General features: G+C 34.9%; 3 protein-coding genes and 1 long non-coding RNA gene across 9 annotated transcripts; 2 read left to right on the top strand and 2 right to left on the bottom strand.

Annotated features, from left to right (window-relative positions):
• Window positions 1-4379: 4379 nt before the first annotated feature.
• On the bottom strand, window positions 4380-6675 carry LOC105117981 (zinc transporter 1-like). The gene is made up of 3 exons (XM_011015816.1): window positions 5805-6675; window positions 5550-5699; window positions 4380-5104 (listed from the first exon to the last, which is right to left on the bottom strand). Exons 1-3 carry the CDS (start codon window positions 6429-6431, stop codon window positions 4799-4801), a joined length of 1083 nt encoding a protein of 360 aa, XP_011014118.1. The 5' UTR covers window positions 6432-6675; the 3' UTR covers window positions 4380-4798.
• A 4239-nt stretch (window positions 6676-10914) lies between these two features.
• On the top strand, window positions 10915-19998 carry LOC105117931 (putative cyclin-B3-1). Of its 4 annotated transcripts, none has more exons than XM_011015777.1 (24): window positions 10915-11067; window positions 11258-11368; window positions 11458-11515; window positions 11615-11672; window positions 11768-11800; window positions 12148-12196; window positions 12329-12362; window positions 12445-12538; window positions 13104-13161; window positions 14368-14425; window positions 14502-14589; window positions 14734-14766; window positions 14859-14913; window positions 15036-15084; window positions 15191-15284; window positions 15638-15692; window positions 16198-16479; window positions 16555-16677; window positions 18033-18122; window positions 18213-18374; window positions 18485-18544; window positions 18892-18990; window positions 19252-19430; window positions 19609-19998. In XM_011015777.1, the coding sequence occupies exons 2-24, from the start codon at window positions 11354-11356 to the stop codon at window positions 19742-19744; spliced, it is 1962 nt and encodes a 653-aa protein (XP_011014079.1). In that variant the 5' UTR covers window positions 10915-11067; window positions 11258-11353; the 3' UTR covers window positions 19745-19998. The 4 variants fall into 4 exon arrangements, with proteins under 4 accessions (XP_011014079.1, XP_011014074.1, XP_011014065.1 ...); XM_011015772.1 differs by having other exon boundaries at window positions 12305-12362; XM_011015763.1 differs by having other exon boundaries at window positions 12281-12362; window positions 14505-14589.
• On the bottom strand, window positions 19864-25542 carry LOC105117964 (uncharacterized). Of its 3 annotated transcripts, XM_011015806.1 has the most exons (6): window positions 25440-25538; window positions 25135-25167; window positions 23968-24106; window positions 23413-23557; window positions 23256-23333; window positions 19864-22816 (listed from the first exon to the last, which is right to left on the bottom strand). In XM_011015806.1, the coding sequence occupies exons 3-6, from the start codon at window positions 23968-23970 to the stop codon at window positions 20724-20726; spliced, it is 2319 nt and encodes a 772-aa protein (XP_011014108.1). In that variant the 5' UTR covers window positions 23971-24106; window positions 25135-25167; window positions 25440-25538; the 3' UTR covers window positions 19864-20723. The 3 variants fall into 3 exon arrangements, with proteins under 3 accessions (XP_011014108.1, XP_011014094.1, XP_011014102.1); XM_011015792.1 differs by lacking the exon at window positions 25135-25167 and having other exon boundaries at window positions 25440-25542; XM_011015800.1 differs by lacking the exon at window positions 25440-25538 and having other exon boundaries at window positions 25135-25433.
• Window positions 24105-25116, top strand: LOC105117957 (uncharacterized). The gene is made up of 2 exons (XR_840844.1): window positions 24105-24227; window positions 24272-25116. It is a non-coding gene; the product is annotated as an uncharacterized LOC105117957 (long non-coding RNA).
• Window positions 25543-25561: the final 19 nt, after the last annotated feature.

Genomic DNA, 25561 nt, shown 5'->3' with positions numbered 1-25561 from the left:
GAAAAGAATATATGCCAGGGTCGATTTTGTAGTCCTGTCACAACCATGACAACTTCCCAGATCCAGAAAAAAGGTTTGATGGAAGTTCGATTCCACCAAGGAAATAGTTATAGTTCATTAGTTCTTGCAAAATGGTGTCTTCCTAGACAGTGTATACAAGAGAGCTTTTGTATGAACAGGAGTTGCATCAACAATCGGCATTCGAAAAGAAAACCCACGAACGTTCAGTTTGTCAAATAAACAGCAAACAGCAGAAATGTAATTGGAAATTAGGGTCGAAGTTAAGTGGCATATCAGGTTCTCTCAGTTTTCTGTTTTCATCGAAGTGTTCTTGGAATCAAGACGGTTTGATAACTTAACTCATGATCTTTCGTTTTTTTCTTTTTACATATAACTTGAACTATCAAATCAAAGCAATTGATCACAAATATAGTCATTGTAACCTTATTATATTTGTTTTCAGCGTTCCAAAACAGTCATTGCAACCATTTGATTTTTTACTGAGGTGATCAATTGTTTCGGCTTGATAGTTTGATGGATCAAAATCAAGAAAATGAAAGCTTATGGGTTAAGTTGTTTTCTATTAGAGTTTATTTGTTTTTATATTTCAATTATTTTTAGTTGTTAATATAAAATATGATTTTTTAAAAATAAAAATATTATTTAAAAAAATATATTTTAAAAAATAACTGATACCAAAGACTTAACTAATTAACTTTAATCTCGTCCATCAAAAGTCGAGGTAATAGTGGGATGATTAGCTGGATTTATTTTTACATTTTAGATTAAATCTTTAATGTCTCTGAGGTCCAATCACTTTCAATTTGTTTTTTTTTTTTTGCATATTTATTATCTTTTAAACAAATCAGGTGTGACTGGAGTTTCTCAGCCATATACTTAAAAACAACTACACCTATAAAATATACATATTAGAATTTTAGTTTAAAATACAAGTACAAGTTACGCTATTTTTATTTTTTATGATGAAGGTGTTCACGAAGATAGTAAATGAGTTAACGCATTCCGATTTGAATCTAATAATAACTTATAAGAAAGAATTAATACATCGATCTAATTGTGAATTTTCCCATTTAAAACTTAACTAAAAAGAACAGAATTATATATAAAAAAAACTTTGATGATTAAGAACATGACAAGTCAACATGTTATTTCAGCCATAATGTGTGGGCTCTTCACTGGCCCATAAAAGAGGAAACAACCAGTTTTACCTTTGTGGGGGAGCTTTTTCAGTTCAGGGATTATGAGTTGGAGAAGGGTGATGCGAAGTATTCTGTGAATGTTCTGCTCAATTACCTTGTTCTCATGGGGCAGATAAACCGAGCCCGATGTGTTTGGAAAGTTGCTTATGAGAATAAGCTTTTTCCAAAAGCTATTGTGTTTGATCAGCATATCGCTTGGTCCCTTGATGTTAGGAACCTGTCTGTGGGAGCTGCCCTTGTAGCGGTTGTGCATACTCTCCATAGGTTCAGAAAGCGCATGCTGTACTATGGCGTCATACCAAGGCGGATAAAATTGGTTACAGGACCAACTCTACGGATTGTTGTTGCGCAGATGTTGAGCTCAGTGGAATCCGCATTTGAAGTTAGCAAGGTGGTTCTAAGGGCCCCTGGCGACTCTGTTATGGAGTGGTTCAAGAAACCAATTGTTCAGCAATTTCTTTTGAACGAGATTCCCTCAAGGGCAGACATACTCATGCACAGGCTAAACATACTTTTTCCTACTTCTGCACCTGAAATTAGATCACTGTCCCCTCCGAAACCACTAATTTCTGCAAAGGCTGTGTAATTATCTATGATATTTGAGATCATTTCCAGGTTATGTACCAGCACATGTTACTATAAACCAAGATACGGCCTCTGATCATCGTTTTTTCCATCCAGGTCCCGTCGAGTTACTTTGCAAACTGATAGTTTGGATTCTTATTCTAAGCCAAAAAAATTAAATCTCCGTGTTACTGTGCTATTCTGATTGGTGGAAATCTATCTTAGCACTCTATCTAGTGCATAAAACATAGAGAATTTTGCTGTACAGTCCTTTTTGTGTTGTATAATGCTGCTTTATGGAGCTGTCTCTTATTATTGGACAAATGCTATTATCACCAATAGATGATCGGATAAGCAGGACACTCCTGGCAAAGACCTAAAATTATGAATCACGATCCTTCTGGGGCCAATACATATAATTCAAGTATTTAACAAAAAAAAAAAAAATCTTCAACATGATTCCCTACTTTGTTGGACAGCAAGAAATTGCATTAGTTCTTGTTAATAAATGATTAGAACTTGTATAATGGAAAAGAATATATGCCAGGGTCGATTTTGTAGTCCTGTCACAACCATGACAACTTCCCAGATCCAGAAAAAAGGTTTGATGGAAGTTCGATTCCACCAAGGAAATAGTTATAGTTCATTAGTTCTTGCAAAATGGTGTCTTCCTAGACAGTGTATACAAGAGAGCTTTTGTATGAACAGGAGTTGCATCAACAATCGGCATTCGAAAAGAAAACCCACGAACGTTCAGTTTGTCAAATAAACAGCAAACAGCAGAAATGTAATTGGAAATTAGGGTCGAAGTTAAGTGGCATATCAGGTTCTCTCAGTTTTCTGTTTTCATCGAAGTGTTCTTGGAATCAAGACGGTTTGATAACTTAACTCATGATCTTTCGTTTTTTTCTTTTTACATATAACTTGAACTATCAAATCAAAGCAATTGATCACAAATATAGTCATTGTAACCTTATTATATTTGTTTTCAGCGTTCCAAAACAGTCATTGCAACCATTTGATTTTTTACTGAGGTGATCAATTGTTTCGGCTTGATAGTTTGATGGATCAAAATCAAGAAAATGAAAGCTTATGGGTTAAGTTGTTTTCTATTAGAGTTTATTTGTTTTTATATTTCAATTATTTTTAGTTGTTAATATAAAATATGATTTTTTTAAAATAAAAATATTATTTTAAAAAAATATATTTTAAAAAATAACTGATACCAAAGACTTAACTAATTAACTTTAATCTCGTCCATCAAAAGTCGAGGTAATAGTGGGATGATTAGCTGGATTTATTTTTACATTTTAGATTAAATCTTTAATGTCTCTGAGGTCCAATCACTTTCAATTTGTTTTTTTTTTTTTGCATATTTATTATCTTTTAAACAAATCAGGTGTGACTGGAGTTTCTCAGCCATATACTTAAAAACAACTACACCTATAAAATATACATATTAGAATTTTAGTTTAAAATACAAGTACAAGTTACGCTATTTTTATTTTTTATGATGAAGGTGTTCACGAAGATAGTAAATGAGTTAACGCATTCCGATTTGAATCTAATAATAACTTATAAGAAAGAATTAATACATCGATCTAATTGTGAATTTTCCCATTTAAAACTTAACTAAAAAGAACAGAATTATATATAAAAAAAACTTTGATGATTAAGAACATGACAAGTCAACATGTTATTTCAGCCATAAAATGCGGTCCAGAATTTATCACCCAAGAGTTCTTTTTTTAAATAGATAATTTTTATTTTTTTATTTAATACAATGGCTTTTTAGTTTGCAATATTTTTTTTTTAAAAAAAGAAGACCTAAAATTTCATTTTTTCATTGTCTAATTATTATTATAGTGTTTTTTAACCTTTAAAGGTTTTTACTTGTAACAAATGTATTATCTTTTGTTTATTCTGTGCTAATTGATTTTAGAACTCAATGATTATTTTACTTTAATGTGTGTGGCAAACAACCATAGCTCAAAGAAATTTTTAATAATTATTTTATTTTGTTGTGTGTTATACAACAACCATAATAAAAAAAAAAATACAGAATATGAGGTGCTTGAATGGAGAAGATGAAAATATTTATTTTTGAATAAAAAACATTTAATAAGTAATATATTATTTTTATCTGTATCAATTGTTATCATTTAAAATTTTGTGGTGAAACTCGTGATAAAACAGTCCATGCAAAGTTGCGTTAGAAATTTTTAACAAATAAGTCCGTACAAATAATAAAGAAGTAATAGAATGGTCCGCATATAAAATTATTTTATTTTTACGAACGATAATTTATAATTGAAAACTGAAATCGACGAGTTTTTTCCGACTCGAAAAGACTGAAACATAAGGGATGAATTACAGCAAACTTCTTATTCTTTACTCTCGGTGGCGTCGAATTAACACTGCCAATCCACATCCCCTAAAAGGGTTGAATATTCTCTTATGATTGACCTTTGTAACTCCGCGGGGAATAGTTACGAATGGGTTTTGAAACACAACCACTCTTTTTGAGTGGCTACAAGCCTAGGCCCTAGAGCACAGCACCAGCCACCGTGCTGCAGTATTTTTGGCCTTTCAGCTGCAGCTAAAATAAAATGCCTTTAAAGAAAGGTTCTCTTCATCTTCTTTAAATACTATATATAGAGGGGAAACAAAATGCTGTCATGCAGGGCTCTGAAGATTTTTTAACCTCGAAAGCTTGATTCGACACTCCACTTCTGGCGTTGAGGGTGGAGAATTGAGATGCGGTCTTGTTGTTTATGAATTGCTTTCACTGAAATGGAAATTCTAACATATGTAGACCTACGCATGTCGTCATTTTGCTGGGTATCTTTGCCAGTGTACTCAGCTAATTAAAAAAAACAATGCCTCCGAATATGAAATGGTAGGTCGTTGTTTTTTGCTGCTTCCAAATTAAGAAAAAATATACACCATAAAAAACAAAGGAAAGAGGAGTTGGGGAAAAAACAAAGGCTTGTGCTCATGTAGATCTGAAAATTTCAAGCCCATTTGGCCAGGAAAGACATACAACCAGCCCCTAGAAGAAGCGAAACGTTTGCTCCCAGTTGAATCCGGAGATTGCTTTGCATCCTTGGACTCATGAAGTCTGCTGCTAACAGGTCAACAAGTGCCATGTATATTAAAATCCCTGCTGAAGCTGCGTTTAAAATGCCCTCAATTACTTGAGCAGTTGGGCTGTTCTCATTGTAAATGCTAGAGATTCCAATACCGACGGCAATCCCCACTGGGGTTGTCAGGGAGAAAAATGTTGCCATTATTGCCATAGATGTAGATTTGAACTGTGCCTGTAAATACCAACAAAAACCCATCAGAGTGCAGAAAAAAACTCAGGTCAATGATAAAATTAACTAGTAAAACTGCAGGTTTCCCATAATCATTCACATGTGAGGCAATTTTGTGCGTGTATGGCCCACCTGTATGCATGATGAACAGTATTTAGGAACGTAGATAACTACTTAAATCAACTTTGTTACGCAAGGAATTGACCATTTGGGATTAATATAGCACAAAGTTTGATGAAAAGTGAAATTAGAAAGAAAGATGTTGCCATACTGTCGACATCTCCAACCCAGTCTAGCAGACTATAAAAAGGCCTTTAAGACCACTGCGTACAATTCTACTGGTTGGAAGAAAGCACTGATTGCAAATAAAGTTTTTCATTGGAAAAGATGTTTAATCTTTCAGTATTCTATACTCTTATAGTTATTCGACGTGGCATAAATTTTTTACCAGTGTGATGCAGCCACCAAGTCCCATGCCCTCAAAAAACTGGTGGAAAGACAAGGCTACCATGAGAGGCTTTATTGTTTTTGGACTCTCAGAAGCACCCAGAGATATTCCAATAATTATTGAATGAACTACAATCCCTAGCTCCAATACCTGGAACAACATTCATCCAAGCACAAAACATAGGTTATGTTAGTTCATCATTAAAAACCAGTCTCAAGAGATTGCAAACAGATTAGATCATGAAATTAATCTTACTTGGGATATAATTCTCCTACGAATCAATTCGGACAGGGCCAAATCTTCCTCTGGGGAGGCAGAACCATGGGCATGACCATGTGTAGCATGAGTATGAACATGTACATGACCTTCATGCGCTCCAGCTGTCTCTTCATCTGTAGTATTTACCGGTTTGCTCTTGTTAAAATGCATCCTCTTGTAAAATCCCGTTGCATATGTATCCACCATTAGTGTCCCTATTGCAGTCATCATGGCAACAAAACCTGTGAATGGAAAGTCCCCCCATGGATTCTGGGCAAGGCATGGTGAGGTTAGGCTATCAAACGCGTCCGGTAGTATGTGAATGAATCCGGTTGCCAGGATAACACCAGCTGCAAATGCCTTGATCATGAAGAAAATATCATTTTCAGGGCTCAAGGCTTTTATTTTCTTGCCTAACAGAGGGAGGCCAACACCAATAGCACCAGCAACAAGAATTGAGAGTATTGAACCTAGCTTATACTTTAGAGCTTCACCTTTATCATGCTTTAAATCTTCAACCTCGCATGTACACTCACAAGAGACTATAGTAGGGTAAAAAAGAAGAAACAAGACAGATGATATGATCTTACGGACGTTTAAGGAGCAAGCTTGAAGATCAGTCATGGCGTCTCAGAGAGGAGGGATTGGGAGAGAATTGACAGCTTTCAGGTTTGCGGGTTTAATTTAGAGAAATGATCAGTGAGTCTGGTCTTATATACGCGGAAAGGAAAGAAGGGGAAGGGATGTGTAATATGCCGACTGTTCGAAACACTGGATGGCTAATAACAACAGAATATTTTATACAGTCAACATGATCACACAAAAATAAGAATTTGCAGGAAAAGGGAAACCGAACCACTGGCCCAACCTGAAACTCCATTAGTATATATATATGTAGTCTGCATGTGATCTGCTTTCACATAGATATATGGGTTGCTCGCTCATGATTTAGTGGTTCATAAACTGGGCACCAAAAGTAAATTTAGCAGTTTATGATTATTAATTACATTCAGTAATTGTCATAGGTGTCGTGTTTACGTTTGTTGTGGCTGCACCTATCTGCTGCAACCCTACCAATCGTTGAAATACATACTAATAAAAGAGAAGAGAAGCTCATCCACATGAAAAATTATCTTTCATTTTTTTTTTTAAAATATATACAACTCTTCAACACCTTTCTAAAAAAAATATATACAACTCTTCAACACCTTTCCATTCTACTTTGAACGGCAAATTCCCGTCGTTAACAATGCATCCAAGAAAGAATTTCACATTTATGATTTATAGGAAGGATTCCAAGCTTTTAGATACAGTAGAATCCCTTCGAACATGTATGCGGGTAGTAACGATATAATATTTCATATTTGATATGTAATCAATCTATTATTTTAGTCTGTATAAGAAATAGCCAGCAAAAGAGCCAGGTGCGGACAAAATGTTGTCATGCATTCACCTAAATCAAGAAAACTTTGCTAGGATCGAAACGGTGGAACATACTTTAACATTCTACCTCATATATGTCGATATCATGTCGTTTCTTTTTCTTAGTAAGTTATGCCACTTTTTTTAACATTTTGTTCGGTGCCCCCTTCCCGGCCGGGCTTTTCGTGGACGCAGCAGCCATCTCGCCGCCTATTTGTTAGACAACTAATTACTTAGTTAAGTACTCAGTTTCATGTTTTGTATATATAATTTTCTTGGCCTTGTTAAGCTGCTTAAACGTCGCTGATGAAGGGGATTTTAAAAAAAAAAAGAAGGGCCGTTTTTGTTATCGCCTCGCAGGAATTCTCTTTTCGGGTCTTAATTTCAAGTGATGAGAGGAATTCTTCATCCCAAGTGCATTTATTGAAAGTATTCGTTTTTGATATCGGAATGTATGGTTAAATGTAATGTAATTCAAAATATAATGAGATGGAATTATTCATTACATTCTTTTATTTGGCTGCAAATTTTTAGTAATGTAATGAAGAAATTCATAGAACTTTATTTTAGTCCTTGTAATTAAAAATATATATTTTTTATTTCTACTTACAGTGGTCCTTGTTTGAAAGTTCTTTTGGTGCTTATACTTTATAAAACTTATAACTCAATCCTTATGATGAAAAACGTTTCACAATCAAGTGTCCATGAGACGACGCTTCATCATATAATGGTTTATTGTACAACATTTTTTTTTTTATAATGCTTGTAATGTAACGAGTCAAAGTGGAGTGCCAGCAGCATATCTAAGGTATTCTTCGGGTCTTTTCACCTCTGAACCATGGAAAGTACTTGGGGTTACCATCACTAATTAATTGGACGTAATAAACATTCGGTGTTTGCCAATTAATTTGAGGGATCGTTTGTGGAAGAACATTCATGGATGGAGAGGGCGTTTGTTGTCAAAAGCAGGCAAAGCAGTGATGATCAATTCGGTGGCTCAAGCTTTGGCGACTTATAATGTGAGTGTATTTTTGTTGCCGACATCTATATGTGCTGATTTTCAGAGGATGATGAAGATATTGGTTGGGCAGTGACCAAAGAGATGGGCGAGGAATAATTTGGCCGAGTTGGGATGGACTATGTAGAAGAAAGGAAGATTTGGGTTTCGAAATCTACACTGCTTCAACCTGGCTCTTCTTGGTAAGTTAGGATGGGAATTGTTGCTCGAACCGCATAGCCTGGTGGCTAGAATTCTCAAAGCAAGACATTTCCCAAGTGGGGAATTTTTGAGGATCAATTGGCTAGAATGGTGGTTACAATGTGGTCTCTTTGGAACCAGTGGAATTCAAGAATATGGAATGGAAGCATGACTGGTGTGCAATCTGTGGTATAGCAGGGGCTGGAGTTTTGGCAGCCGTGGAAGTGCGTGTGCCAGATTGTTCAATACCCAATGTCAGAAATGGGATAAGCCTACTGTAGGATTTCTGAAATGTAACACTGATGCAGGCAATCTTGATCAAGGCTCTGCCATGGGTGCTGGTCTTGTGATCAGGAATAATGAGGGAGTAGTTTTAATTTGTATAATGTAAGAATAAGTGCTCATGTTGTAGCACACTGTCTATCAAAAAAATGCAGAAAGTCTTATTTTTATTTATTTATTATGAATGGTATTCTTGTCTATACTTCTCAATTTCCTCAAAGCCCCCTAATTTCTCAGATAAATAGGCAATAAAGAAAATTCTAGAAAATCTACAGCTGACTGCATCTCAACCCTTCAATTGAAATCTTATCTTGTACTCTCATGGATTTTGAGCAAATATATGGAATTGGTTGTTGTTTTTGTGTTGGATTGGTGGGATGAATTATACGGTTGCTTGATGGGTTCATGTGTGCGAATGAGATTCTCGTTTTACGGGGGAAAAGAAAAGGAGGAACTGTTTAAATGAGGTTGCTGGGACTCATGGATGGCCCTGTTTTTTTTTTATATTAATATAGGTGTTTAAATTTTTTTATTTTTAATTTTAAAATAATATAAATATTCAGATCAGTTTATATATATTATTATTAATTTCATAAACTTTAAAATTATAACCATATAAATCTTTAATAATTATTATATATATATATAATAAAAAAAACAAACACGATACTTTTTTGTTTATTTAGAGAGACAAGGATGGTGGTACTCAAATAAAAATAAAAAGAGATGGGAAAAGGAAGAAAAACATATATCAAAATTTATCCTAAAAACCCATCAATCCACTTTCGTACACTTATGGCATTTTATCCGGGAGAATTATTAATTATGGATGATATTATTGTAATCATTAATTAAGATAAGATGATATTTTTATTATTTCAAGGTATTATGGCTTTTTAATCATTGAATAGAGTGATAATTACATAATTCATTAAATGACAATCATATCAATATTCATATATTTTTTTATTTTGCGGCTAAGGATATAAACTATTATTTAATATGTAAATCTAGTGATGTAAAGTATAATTTATATAAAAAAAAATGATTAAACTAAACTACAGGTGATTTTTTTGTAACTATCTATTATTATAATAATTTATTGTACTATAATGTTGAAAATAACATAATAAAAAATAGGCGTAATCAGTCACTGCATGACACTGGCTATTACTTCTAACCAAACAAGTTGTTAATGCATAGTGCATGCAATGGGATGGTCATGCTTGAGCTCGCTTCTAGGTCATTTTTTTTACGACATTTCCATTTTTCTCTTTAATTTTTAAAATTTCCCTCAATTCATTTTCTCGTTTGTTTTTAATTATATGATTGTAAGAAAAATTTATTATTAGTTAATTAGTGATTAATTAAAAGTGACTCATATCATTCAAAAAATCTTATTTTTATAGGAGGTTACTTTAATCATGTATCAATGTAATATACATACATATACATACATACATACATACATATATTAGAATGGTTAATAATTTTTTTTCTTAGAAAATTCAACTATATCATCAATAAAAAACAAAAGGTTGTCAGATAAATAAAAAAAATAAAAAAAAAAGGATAGACGAAAAAAAACAATTTCCACGAAAAAATATCTTCCCCCAATTAAAATGATAAATCATTTTTTTTTAGTAAAATCCTAATCAGTCTTGTTACCTTTAGTATAAAAGTTTTTTTTGTAGTATTGTAGTAATAGTTATTTTCTAAAATATTTTTATTTAAAAATATATTAAAATAATAATATTTTATTTTTTAAATTTATTTTTGATATTAGCACATCAAAAAATATAAAAATTAATATATATATATAAAAAGAAAAAATTATTTTTAAAATATAAAAATAAATATATTCTGAATAATGATAATCATTATTTTGATTGTAATTATGGTTTTAAATGTATTATTTTTGTAGTAATGGTTGTTTTTTAAAATGTTTTTAATTTAAAAATATATTAAAATAATATATTTTTAAAATTTTAAAATTTATTTTTAATATTAATATATCAAAATAATACAAAATTAAAAAAATTAAAAAAACTTTGGAAACCAAAAACAATTTATAGCTTTTCAAAAGTTACTGATTACATTTTCATTAGTTACATGCCTAGAGACCCAGATATTACATGGTTGAGGCTCCAATATAAAGGTAGCGAGCCCATGTAATCAGAAAGCGCAACAAGAAACAAAATTCGAATGAGGGCATAACAGTAAAAAGCTCGAAAAATTTGAAACCATAAAAATCTAGCACTGATCAACATCTGCAACGGTAACCCAATCTCAGCCCCTCTCTCTCAAAAAATCTTAAGAGAAAACAAAGAAATCGAAGAGAAATTAGCGTCATTAAAGGTATAATCTAACCATTAATAGCTTCTTTGATTGATCTTTTTGATCTTTCTTTAACTTCTATTAAGTTTTCATTTTATATCCGTTTGCTTTTGTATTTTAATTCGAAGTTTAAGAATTAGGGTTTTTAGAATTGTGATTATTTCTTCAATGCCTTCTACGATGTTGAAATTGTGTTTTTTTCCTTTTTCAGTTTAGGTAAACAAATTTAGTGAGAGAACTTTAGATCTGTTATCGTCATCGAGTTCGAGATCTTTCTATCAGAGGAACCGAGAAAGAAAGAAACATAATGGTGGCTGCTAAAGTATGACACAGACCCACACACTGTTTCTTTTTTTTAGTCTCTTTGATGAATTCATTGTTTATATACATGTTTTCCTTGTGCTGTTTTAGGGAAAATTCAGCGTGGGGATCAACCGTGTAGCTGAAGATGCCCATACTTCCAGAACAGGTAAAGGGTTTCATTGGGTTTTGTTCGATCTGACTTAATGATTCAGATTCTTGAATTGTTTTATGTACCTAATTCTTTTTACCTTTACATTTATTTTAGGTGTTAGAACTTTTAAAGTCTATTCAGAAAACGAAAAGATGAAGGATGCTGCTAGCATGTAAGTATAATCAAGTTCAGGTTCACTCTGGAAATTCTTATTATTGCTTAATGCTTCTTGATTAGCAAGCGTGATGTTTTCAATTCTCTTTCCAGTAAATCTGCCCGAGATAATCTTCTTCCTGCAAGGTATGTGATGCTGTAGACTTGTTAAATCATCATAACTGCTTGTGAATTATAGGTGAAGAAAAGATCAGAAATCTGGATTTTTAAGTTTTGTTATTTGGCTTTAAAAAACTTTTATTAAGGCTCAGCTTAATGGAGAGGTTAAGGTAACTGATATATTTCAAAGAATCTTATCTTCTAATATTGTTGGATGTAGAAAAGAAATTACATCATCCCGCTTTGATGGCTCCTTGGCTTGATTGAGATCATTTTCTAAATAAATTGGAAACATTGGACAATGGAAATATATTATTTTATTTGTTTCTTGATATGTTTTTAACATCTTTTTTAAAAAAAAAAAAATTCTACAGAAGGATATCTAACAAAGAAGATCCTCTTGCCATAACAAGTGATTCAAAGGTAAGTTTCCCTTTCCTGCATTAATGGTTGTTTATTTAAGAATGCTACTTTCTTTAGATATCCATTTGAAGGATGCTTTAATAGTTGCCCTTAACATGTAATATGAAGGGAAGTTCGAAGATTGTGGTGCAGAACAAAGGCAAACATGACACATCTAGACTGACTGGTATGGCTAAATTTAATAATAGTTTATCTTTCTGTTGATTTTTTCTTTGTCATTGTTAAACTTTGATAGTGGCCCTTTCCAGTAAATCAAAATGCCAGAAGAAAAGCATTGGCTGATGTAAGCAATGTGCAGAGTAGCTGTGCAAGGAATGCGGCATATGGTGGTTTGAAATCAGTGTGAGTGTTTGAATTGGCATGCCTAGTTTTTAATATATGAAGAGCATTTTTATCTACTGGTTGCATATGTTTCCTGTTCATGTCTTACGTGCAAATCCTTTTTTCATTTCTGCAAGTAAAATTATGAAAAGTTCTTTTATCGTTAAAGTTTATAAAAGTTCTATAAAGGCAGAAGAGTTTATCTGCAAATTTTTTTATGAAAGACAATTTGAACATTTAGGTATCCATGATTGCTCAGGGGAATATATTCTCTCTTGCTTTCTATCTTTTTGGCTTTTGGCTCCAAGATATGGACAAAAGTTAAAAAGAACGTTTTCTTTATCCAATTGAGTAAATAATCAAAGTTTATTCAGGTTACGGGGGCATAACTATCTTTCTTGACTTTAATTTAATTCTTCATAGCAGAATTTCTTCTGAGCATTCCATGCATGCTAGATTTTCTATATAAATTAGCTACAGAGGGTCATTGTTAAGGATATTCCATATTTTCTTGTCCTTTGATTGATTGCTCCTTTGTTTCTGGTTAAGATTGACATGATTCTCTGCTTGTCATCAACTCCTTTAGGATTTCAAGCAGTACAGGCTCTAGGACTGTGAATCTTTCATCAAGAAAATCTGCAATGGTATGAAAACCAAATTCTAAGTACAAGTTTTTGTGTTCTGTCAGCTTGTTTCTTTTCTTCTGTGTTCCCATTGCATTGTTTATGATGTTTTCTCATTCATTATTGGTTTCTAACCAGGTAACTTAAAATGTTTTGCCTACTGGTTCTTTCTGCAAAATCAGCCTAGAAGTATAGCATCCAGCTCAATTGCTGGTACAATATTTCACTAGATTCTGTATCCAGTTATGATGCCTTCATTTCAAATTAGTTAGATAACAAGGGAAGCACACTTTTGAGTGCTTGTTTGTTGGCGGAATGGGGAGACAGGGAGGATGAGGGGAATGGTTGAAACCCAACATTTTTGTCCTAGCCCGCTTCTCTAGTGTGACAGAAGATAACTTCCTCCAAATTGTGAGGCAGGCAGGATTCACTTGCCTATTTTTTCATTTCTGTATGGTCAATTATTCTGGATTTGCATGCTGTCAGGGAGGTTCTTTGTTGCTTGCTTGAGTCTCCATGTTGCTCAGCAGAAATCATTTTTTTTAATTCTAATCAGCGTAGCTGAATTTCTTCCTTTATGGAATTCTGGAAAATTAGCCTCTTTTCTCTTGGCTTCACTTTTCATGCTTTGGTTGTCCTTGCATTAGCAAACACAGGCTTCTTCTTCTTTCCTTGAAAAGAAAATCCTAAACTTGGCCAATATTTTGCCATACAGTTGATGATTTGTAATTTCTCTCACTGTTTGCCACAGCATTCTCCAAATTCAATAGAGTACAATATATGCTGCTTTCCTCCTTCAGATTTATGTTTGCTTTCTTCTGTTTCTTGATTGCTTCATAACTGAGAGTGAATTTCTACAAGTTGAATTTGGTATTCTTTTGGGACTTAGCTCCCGCTAATTTCACACTTCAAACTTGTTTATCCAAGGAATTGAGATTTTCATTAAACATGGATGATTCATGAGGAACTATTCGCCAATGTTGGATGAGGTTTCCTAACATTGAATCTGGTCACCATTATATACTTTGTCTTTGTCATGGGTAATCATAAAATAAGTTCATAGTACTTGTGATAGCTGCCCGTTGCACCTAAGTCTACCACATTGTGCCAGTTGAAAGATGAAAGTTTTTATCATCGCTAATAAATATCAATGTTCTCTCTTATCTGGCGCTTCAATTATTCCTCCTGTAATTCTAGAGTATTGATAATTTTCTTGTTTCAAATTAGGGAAAAATGAAGGATAATACAAGTAGAAAGGCTGGTGACTTTCATGCTTCTAGAAAAGGTATAACAAAATACTTACTTTCATTGTATCTCTAAATGGGGATTCTCATTGGATAGTTACTGGTCTTGGACAATAGTAGGTGACAAAGATCTAAGGGCCTCTTTGGATGATCAGAAGACCAACACCAAGAATCATGGCCGTGAATTTGGCATTAATAAGAGCAGGTATTTGAATTATGTTAGTCATATTTTTTATCTAGGTAGGAATAAGGGTACAACACAAATCTGTTAGTATCAATGCCAGAAGCTTTGCAGCTGTCTTGTGCGACTCAATAATTTCTTGAACTAAATTTATGTTTAATTTTATAGGAGGAATGCAGGGAATTTGGTTGCGGCGATGAGGTTTGTGATTCTATTTGTATGAAATTTACTCATTAAAATAACAATTTATATATGCTATTGATATATTTTTTGTTCCTACTTTTGACATGAAGGAAGTCTCTGCCAGTGCTGAAGAGGGTGAGCCATGCAGATGCAAGCAATGCAAAGGTTAATCTCATCACATACAATTTTCAAAGAAAAGAATTGCTTTCTATTCCTAATGAAATATTTTTGTACTGGTTTCGTCTGATTCCTAGTGCCTTTTTCTGTTTTTTACCTTTCATTTGTAGGAGAATGATGAAAACTTTGAGAAAACTAAGAATATTAGTGGGTTTCCTGGTAAGACAAATTGATTCGTGTCTCTTTTATACTTGGCTCTGCAGTCCATTGACTAAGATTCATGATATTTATATGCCTATTTATATCTCAATTCTTTTGGTTGCAGTTAAGGTTAAAGTGGGTAAGAAAGTAGTATCTCAGGGTGGCGTGGGTAGGAGCCATCTATGGAGAAATAGAGTGAGTGATGGCTTCATATTAATGTAAGTAACCATTATCTGTTTATCTCAAAAAAGGAAAAAAAGGAACTGCTGTCTGTGCTCTAATTCAATTTATTCTCTTGTACATATTAATTTATTTGCATAAACAAAATGGTTTTCCTTTTCTTTGCTCATCAATGAATTGTATTCTATTTTCTGTGTAATAGATGAGTCAAAAATTTCAAAACAAAGCATAGCATTACAATTACAAAAACATAAATTAGCTGCAATTTATACTTAATCCTTAAACTGAGAGAGATTAATTATTTTTCTGAATCATGGCCGAGAAATTTTTTCCTTTTATCAATTGATGATTGACGGGGCTGCAAATGATTATCTTTTCTATCTGTAAATAGGGCTCCCAGGGATCGAGCTAATGCTGATGCCCGTGTATCCAGAAAATCTGTCAGGGTATGAGCTGTGTTTTATATCTACTTTTTTCCCTCTTATTTCCCAATTATCCATGCTTCATTCTTTTGTAAATTAACTCATTGTCTACACTTAGTTAGACAACATTTATGGTGTTGCTTATTTCTATCTTTTGAATTTTTTTAGGCAATGTGAGAGTTTATAATTTGTTGTAGTCTTCAGGCAAAGCTGACATGGTGTGGAAGTTTGAAATCATTTAAAAGCACTGGAATGTGCATGCTGAATTTCATGACATATGTCATCTTGAGATTGAAATCATGTTAGATGGCATCTTTAAGCTGCATAAGCCTAATTACAAATAATTGGCAATAAGTGAATGTAAAGCAAGATCAGGATTTTAATTAGATAGCAGACTATCAAATCCTGATCTTGCTTTAATGTGTATAGCTCAAATGAAATCTCTATCTCACAACTTGAGAGTAATTTACAAAGATTTGTTCTTTTGTTCTTAGTCATGTTAACTCTTTTTCTGCATTCATTGGTCCAGCCAATACTAAAGACTGAAATTAACCATAAGACCTCAAGATCAAAGTGCATCTCTAGTTCAAACAAGTCTGAGTGCATTGCTGCTATATCATCAAAGAAAAAAGGATCTGCCACGTCTTGTTCAGAAAACATGCCGTTGGTCGCCCATGAAGACGTTACTCAAGGAGAACCTTCACCTGACAGCAACAAGAAGTCAGGCGCTGATAACAAATCAAATGTCAACACCATAAGAAAATCAAGTCGAAGGAGATCTTATACATCTTTATTAATGACAGGACCAAAGGTTTAGGACTAATTCACTGTCATAATGTCTAACTGTTCTTGAGCATTTTTTCTAACAATTGCCATTATTTTGTAGTTACTAGAGGAGCATGGTGAAGTTATCGAGCAGGAAAAGCTACCAAGTATAGATGATACTTTCAATCAACTGGAAGTTGCTGAGTATGTTGACGAGATATACGAGTACTATTGGGTTTTGGAGGTGATTGCTCTTTTATTCCCAATTCATTTTTCTGGATCCCTGTGCTGCGTTTTTTATATGGTAGTTGGAGTCATTCTTCTAGTGGATTTGATCGAACTTGACGCCATTGTTCTTGAAAAAATTTCCTTCACAGGCACACCCATATTTTAGGTTGATTTGACATCTAACACCATGAATCACTCTTTTTAGTTGTTAACTATCGTGTATAATAACAGTTAGCTGTCAGATGAGATAGGAATTGACTAAGCTGAAATGTTGGAGGCGCCAGCAGTCTTCAGCTAAATAATATATGATGGAAAGAAAGGTAGATTGAGAATTTTTTGCAAATTAACGTGTAAAAATCTTGTGGAGAAATGTTCTTCTCCAATATTGATCTGTTTGTCAATGCCGTTGCATACACAACTCATTTAAGTTGTTAATTACTCTGTCTAATACAACTAGCCGGCAGATAAGAAAGAAGTTAAATCAGCTGAAATGTTTAGCAAGCATGCCCACAATTTTCAGCTAAATAAAGTAAAAGACTAGCTGCTAGAGACTAGTTCTTATACATATATATGATTGCAAGAAAAGGCACCCTTGTGAGAGTTTTGTGTTTTAAGTGGTGAGAATGGGGCCAGATCTTCCACAGCAGGTTGCATATAATTGTTCAGTAGATTTTTCAGTCATGTGCTCCAAGGGCACACGTTAATTGATATAAATGCAATTCTTCACTTTGAGTGGATTCACTTCCATAATCGAGTAAAATCATAATCCATAATCCATTGTTGTTGATTATGGAAATTAAAACATCACATTTGCATCAATTAACCAAATGATTATGGTCAACTTAAAATGTTGGTTGACATGGTCTATGTTTTGCCTACTCAACAATTTCTACATATTGCTTTAATAAACCAAATTATGATTGGTGGGAAGTGAGAAGCTTTAGTGCTGTTCTGTGACATTAAGGGAGAGATTGGTTTGGGGTGCCAAACATTGGACGCTATTTGATATATAGTTATCATTGGGATCTCACTTGAAAATACTGTTTGGTGTATAGGTATCATTGGGATCTCATCTTGAATGGGAAATCTGATATCAAGTGAATCGTTCCAGGTCTTCAATGATGTTAAAGTCAATCCATTTTATGATCACATATCTTTTCATGTTTTTTCTACAAATTAAATCATTATAAACTTTCTAAGTTTGTTTTGGGACTTGGAGCTGATGAAACCAGGCATGTGAATGATGGTTTGACTTTTACCTTACTGATCTCGTTCCCATCCCTTGTTCACTTCTTCTGTTGGCAACCCATTAGTTGTTAAATAAAATCTAATTTGTTTTGTTGCTTGTGTTGTTTATGATCTTTTTTTCAGGTGCAGAATTTATGTCTGGAAAATTACATGGCAATTCACACAGAAATTACACCTCAAATGCGGGGCATAGTCATCAACTGGCTAATTGAAGTGGGCACCCATTTGTTCTCAATTGACTTTTAAGCATCTTGCTTTTGCTGCTGTTTTCCTACAGTAATTTATTTTCCTTTTTGGTTGCAGGTACACTTCAAATTTGAATTAATGCCGGAAACACTTTATCTAATGGTTACATTGTTAGATCGATACCTATCTCAAGTTGAAATTAAGAAGAGTGAACTGCAGTTGGTTGGTCTTACAGCACTGCTTCTGGCATCAAAATACGAAGATTTTTGGCATCCTAGGGTAAAAAAATAATATGTCAAACTCACACAGTTTCAGTTGAAATCTTATTTGATTTTTTTATTTTTTGAGACAATACACTCATACATCGTTTTCTGCACCATGCAATGCAGATCAAAGATTTAATTAGCATCTCGGCTGAGTCATACACGAGAGGCCAAATGTTTGTGATGGTATGATGTTGCATATTACCAATCTTAATTCACTGAAATTTAGTTTCTTGTAAAAGAGATTCTGGTGGTACTAGACATAAATATTTGGCATCGAGGATTTGATTCTCTTCTTGTAGTTACTGGGTTAGGAAAGTAAACATCTTTCCTGGATGGACTTGATCTGTAAACTTTCTCCCTTGTGCTGCTTTATTGCATATTTGTATGTTATTTACAAACTTGCGTAACAGAATGATGCCAACTTATCTTCTTCCCTCTTTCCTGAAAGATGATGGCATAAAATATCAGTACATTCTGATGTTGATCTATCTCTCGGTCTTAGTGGCAGTGTTTTCTTGCTTTGTGTTCAGGAGAAGCTTTTTCTTAAGAAGTTGAAGTTTCGTCTAAATGAGCCGACTCCATATGTTTTCATGTTGAGGTTTCTCAAGGCTGCTCAAACAGACCAGAAGGTATGTGGCTTTCAAAAGGGCTCTAAATCTGGATATTCGAAGATCTCTTGTTGCATCTAATCTGTCATGTGCATATCAGTAAAAGCCTCCATGGTTGTGTTTCAGTAAAGAAGAGATTGTCCAGTTATAGTAAGGCTGGATATTGGATGGTCAACGGCAGATGATCTTAGATTCTTAACTGATAAAAGTCATGCATTCTTGTCTGTACTATTGTCAATAGAAATTTGAATCTACTAACCTAATATTCACTTTTATTGCCAGCTTGAGCATTTAGCATTCTACCTCATCGAACTCTGTATGGTTGAATATAAAGCTTTAAAGTTCAAACCTTCAATGCTATGTGCATCAGCTATCTATGTTGCTCGGTCTACCTTGCAAGTATCTCCAGCTTGGACTCCTTTGCTTACCAGACATACACATTATCAAGTCTCCCAAATCAGGTACCTCTTGTTAAAAGATTAATTTCCATGAGTATACTTTCCCGCCTGGTGATGATCTAAATTGATTTTTGTAGGGACTGTGCTGAGATGATATTGAGATTGGGTAAACTTTCCCGCCTGGTGATGATCTAAATTGTATACTTTCCCGCCTGGTGATGATCTAAATTGATTTTTGTAGGGACTGTGCTGAGATGATATTGAGATTTCAAAAGGCTGCAAGAACATCACAGTTGAGAGTTACGTACGAGAAGTACATGAGGCCTGATCTCAGTGGCGTTGCAGCAATAAAACCCTTGAATGAACTTCCACTTTGATCTGATGTGTGTAAATTCTAAAGTTACATGCGATGTAAATTCTAATGGTACATGTGAAGGTGCCCTTGAGATTGCTGCCTTGTATTTTTTTTTTTTTTCCACGTTACAGCTGAAGAAACTAAAGCTCTACTTGCTGCATGCTTTGTGTGGTTGTAATCCCTGGTGATTTTACATGCCGAAGGATATGAACCTCTGTAGAAGTTGGATCCCTGAACAGTCTGATTTAACATAGAAGTACCATAACGTCTTGTTGTAATGTTCCCTTTGCTTAATTTCTGGATTATCCTCCTTTACCATCTTCGGTGATATGCTTATGATGTGTTTGGCTTGACAAGAATGAGTTGCAAGGTCATTGTTATGAGTGTTACAAATGCTAAATGAAAAAAATTACGCGAGCTACGTGCTTTACTAATACAACGTGACATTCAGCTTGCTCCTTAAGAACAGACGAAAATCATGGAGAAAAAGAAGACAATGGGTACACGGTCATGAACCAATTACAAGGAATGATGACCAGGACGAATCTATGATTCGAACAATTACAGAACTTTCACAGTACTCGTACCATCAACAAGTGCTGCACGTACTGCTAAGAAACTCAGCACCAAAGCAGAAAGCAACCGTTTTTTAAAACTCTACAGTGTAATGGGACTACACGCCAGCAAAATAAAGGTAGTGTTGTAGTGTGTGGCGTGGTCTGAACAGAGACACTCATGCAGTCCCAATTATTTACAGAATAGAAGGAACGGCCAGAAGAATCTTCAAAATCGAAAAGCCACGTGGGAGCACAATCAAACCATTCTCGGGATTTTGAACTTCCTTTTCTCCCTTTAAGACTTAAAAAACCTCCAGATCGTCCAAAGCTTAACAATCGACCACAAGTGCTTAAACTCCATATTCTATCATTTGCTCCCAGGCAGTGAGAATGATCGATATGATTTATGGATTCATTTATGCCGCTTACACCAGTGAAAAAGTCCTAGCCAGATGTGTCAACTTCCTTTCCATGGTCACCATCGTGAATATTTCTCCTTAATCTTCTTAGCCATATGTCATAATCTATAGGATATGGTGTCCCACAAAGACTGTCTACATAATCAGCAAAAGCTTTCAACACAGTTGATAACTCACCAAGCTTCTTCTGAATCAATCTCCTTGACCATGAGTTCTCTCTCCATTGCAGTGCCCCCTCAACCGAATCTAAATCAGGCAAAGCTCCACCACAGGCAAAGTAGAGCACGTATACCAGGCTCTCTGCATCCGAAGCTGAGCACAGTTTTCCCTCCTGCAGTGCATAAGTAGAAGAAAAATGGAGGTTCATTGCAGGGCGATCCCTGTCTTCAAGAATCGCATGACCCCAACCAACAAGGACAAAATAAGGATGCCTCCCCCCAGACACGACACAAATTATGTTCTCCGGCCGAATGTCTCCATGCCGAATGTCAGCGGAAGAAGCTGTAGAAAGTGTAGATACGCAATCATGACAACACCTGATAGCCTCTTCCAAACCAAATCTGCCAGCATTTACCATGTCAACAACTGTCTCACCAACTGGACTGGTAACGAGAATTGGGGTACCACACCATGGGTGATCACAGTTCCCACCTGAGCTGGGTTTTCGACACTGGCCAGGATGAACAATCCTGCCAGAAGCACTCAATTGTGGTAGATATTTACTAGACAGACCTTTCTGCCTCATAATAGCCAATATTTTAGTTTGTCTTTGGACTTGATACCACAAATTCATATCTTCCCATGCTGGTTCCAGTTGAGAAGGATGGGAACCAACATAAAGATACAAAGATTTACCAGGATCATTAACAGGCGATGCTATGTAATACCGTAGTTCATTATTGTGCAGGACATCATTGATCTGATAACCTTTTTGACATTCAGAGTCTTCCAACCATAGTACAGATCCTACATCCAGCTTCATTATCAACTCTTCAGACTTTATTTTGATAGATTCATCCGGAACTTCAACAATTTCAGGAGAAACACTCTGTTGCTGAAACCGGAATAGTCCATGGCCATTAACTCTGGAATCCCCTAACTGCCTTGCCACTCTTCTTGTTAGGAGGCGAGGACCATGATCAGCTGCTAAATCTTCAATCGAGTGCTTAGGCATCCCTGAATACTGCACGATACAATGGAAAGTAGCAAAAAGTACCTGTAGAGCACCAATGTCTCCCCAGTTGGCATTTCCAAGCTTGTTCCAGATCCTATCAACAGGAGAGACTGTGACTTTACAGTGTTTTTTTATCCAGTCCACGGAACAGTCGTAAACATTATTCACATCAAACTCCAATTTATCTACATCTCCTTCAACTTTTACAACCCCGCCATGTTGAGAATCAACAAGAAGAACATAGGCACAATTTGGACTCTCAGATAAATTCAATCTGCTCACGCTTCTTGATAGTAACATGCGTATAGCATAGAAGAGAGCCTCACCCAGAACAGATAAAGAGAGTTGCCGGTCACTTCCCGCAGCTACACTTCCAATATCAGGCCTTAGAAGGGCCAATTCAAGAATATGGTCCCACTTTCCATGCGGATGTCTAGGGTTGTTAAGTAATACACCAGTGGCACAAAGACCACCAAGTTTTCCATTACCTATTGCTTTCTCAGCCTGGTAGAATTTCAAGTTCTCATTGTATAGACAAGCAACTGAGAAAGGCATAGGATCATCCTGACTCCAAAATGCCTCCCACAAGCCCTTCACACTTGCATGTAGAAAGTCTTCAATAGCAAGATAAGCAGTTGCTTCCACAGAATCAGATGTTGAAGCATAAACAGCACTGGGCATTCGAACCAGCTGCTGAAATGAAACCCCTTCCAATGCATAATCAAACTTTTGAAGTTCTATCAACTCAAAAGGAACATCAAATGCAGACTTCTTTTGTCCAGAATTTTCTGATATCGATTCAAACCAGTCTTCTAGCCTGGCTGTCAGAGTTTGACTGTCCACGAACCTAGAAAGAAACTCCTTGCGGTTATGAGACCTGCTGCCAGATGATACACTAGATCTTTTTGTTTCAGACCCTATTGATTCTTGGTCTGGGGATCTACCTGTCAAATAATAAGTTTGCATATCTTATTTTTTATTGGAGTGTGACATCATAACATTGTATTTACAACAATAACACAACAGAGCACTGTCATGGAGTGTAGAGAAGACAGATCACATGCCGTGACAAACAAAAAAAAAAAAAAGGGCTGGGTAATATGTATGTAATTTGTTTATTGACTTTCTGGAGTGATGCTCTTAAGCATAAGCAGTTGAGAAGTTAAATCATACTATATCAAGTTCAGTACATTCACAGGGTGTTAGACAACAGAAGAGGTAAAACTTGAACCCTAGAGGGTAACATGAAATTCGAAGGATGGCAGCACAATAAAACCAAAATTTCCTTATCGATGTAAACTTCCAGACTTGAACCAAAATAAATAGCAAAAGCCTACAGATCATAGCAACATAAAGATGTGACCAAAATGCCCATCTACCCACCTTTTAAAGGAGGGCGTCGAAAGTCACGAGACAAAAGCTGCTTCATGCGATAAACATTATTTTCATTTGCAGTTACAGCTGCAAAACAAAATAATCTTAATTCAACATAAATCTCAACACATCTTAAAGAGATTAAATTTAGGAAAACATTGCATGCCTGGAACTTCAATATCGGTTTCTGAGACTGAAAAATCATCATCATTTATCCCTACAGAAATGCCCTCGGGCAGGGATTTATCAAGATTCTTCAATTCCTTCGCAAGTCTCTTTATCATGCTGGGCGGCAGATCTTCATATGTCGCCTTAAATTATAGCAAAATAGAGAATAGTAAGACAAGAGAAGTAGCAATCCAAGAACAGAACCAATTATCATGCTTCATGAATGAACTCCGATAAAATAACTATCTTCTTTAACCCAGGAAGCAAGGATTTTGACTAGTGTAAGAAGTTCGAAAAATAGCTTTAAGGATGTTTGTATCAACCAACCAAGAAATAACATCGAGGTAGTGAAACATTTACTTCGTGTTTACATCATAAAAAGCTATCCATGTATGGGCATTACCAGGGCATGAACTTATATAGCTATTCATTTCTTAGCTAATGCTCATAAATCATTATGCTTTTGTTATCCTTGACTTACCAAAACCGAGTTAATTTCTACTATTTGAGAGGAGGAACAGAAAAGGTTTTGCATGGATTTAGATAGATTTACCATATGTAAAACAAGAAACGGGATCTTTGCAAGGACTGATGCTTGCCGAAAAGATAGGGAACTTCAGCAAATTATGTGCAATAATCTCCCCAAAACTTGCTGCATGAAAATAAAGTGACCAAGACACTGATGAACAGACCTGTAAATTACAAGATCGCAGATCACTTTCAGATAAAAATTAAACACAATTCAGTTTATTCAGATGTTTCAATGGACAAAGAAGTGCATGACAATCAGAATGCATGAGGAACAATGAACAGGCTGTGTGCAGAAGTTGTCAGAATGCATGAGAAACAATGAACAGGCTGTGTGCAGAAGTTGAATGCAACTTGTCAGTAACTTCACACTTAACTAGTGTAAACATGTTTAATGGCACAACATAGGCAACATGTTCATGGGCCAAGTATGTGATATCAGCGCTAAAAATTAAGAAACTATAGAACTAACAGCGGCAGTGACATAGGTCCCTTCACCAGAAAGCACTGAGGATATATACATCAATCGTCAAATCAATCAGACAATTAGATGCCCCTAAATCAAACCCACAAACACATCTCAATGGAATGTACATTTTGCAGAGATGCAAAAAAATAAAAGATTCACAGAGAGCCAAGTTTAATCACTCTAAGCATCTGGAACTACAATGTAGAATCATCAAACATTAAACAGTTGTTGACAATATCCACATGCAAATTCGCTTCATGGTTTTGGAAAGTACGACCCAACTCCCACCAGTGGAACCTCTTGGTTCCAGAAACTCAACATCTGAACCTTAGATGTAAACTTTAATGAAGATTCATGCACTTTCTGTGCGCAGAACCAGAGGTTTTCCATCATATGTAGAGCCATCTAGATTCCCTAAAGTACTAGCAATACAGATTCTAAATCCACTAGATCTACCTAGAAAAACCAATCGTTCTAAAGTCTCCACAATCATGAAGAGCATTAGCACTCAAAGAACAGGTAAACTCTCAAAATCTTGTGAATTTCTCATTCAAAATTAAGCAACTTCACCGATTCCGTGGCAGTGAAGCAGGAAACACAGTCGTCAAATAAAATTAAAAAGCCAAAGTCTTACATTTATCAAAAAAACAAAGTTGGAATTCTTGAGCCCAATTATGCCAATAAGGAAAAGAAAAAACAATCAAATCAAATAAAACCTCTCACCTGTTGAAACCCTAAGACACAAAGCTCGGAAACCTAATCACAAAAATACTCACCCATAAAAAGGTAAGTACTATCACAGTAAGACAAAACCAAAGAAAATTGACAAAGAAAAAACTCTTCACTTAAAGCTAGACAAGAACAAAATAAAAGTAGAGAATCAAGTCCCTAACAGGTAAGATTATCACTGTAGCTTACTAATCAACCAAGTTTTAATTAAACATTCGTTTTTAAATCATATTGAGAGATTAAGTGATCAGAACAACAGGACAGCATCATAAAGAAAGAAAAACCATGTGCGAAATTACCTTATCTTCTTCTTCTTCTTCTCTTCTCCACACTAATAAGGGGACCTGACATCGTCTACTCCATTAATTAATCGCTACCAGTACTACGACTCGTTATTTTACATTTATGGTGGAGTATATTT

This window comes from Populus euphratica, unplaced genomic scaffold (genome assembly GCF_000495115.2).
Source record: "Populus euphratica unplaced genomic scaffold, PopEup_1.0 scaffold5.1, whole genome shotgun sequence".
Taxonomy (NCBI): domain Eukaryota; kingdom Viridiplantae; phylum Streptophyta; class Magnoliopsida; order Malpighiales; family Salicaceae; genus Populus; species Populus euphratica.
This window is presented reverse-complemented; position numbering and strand designations above follow the sequence as displayed.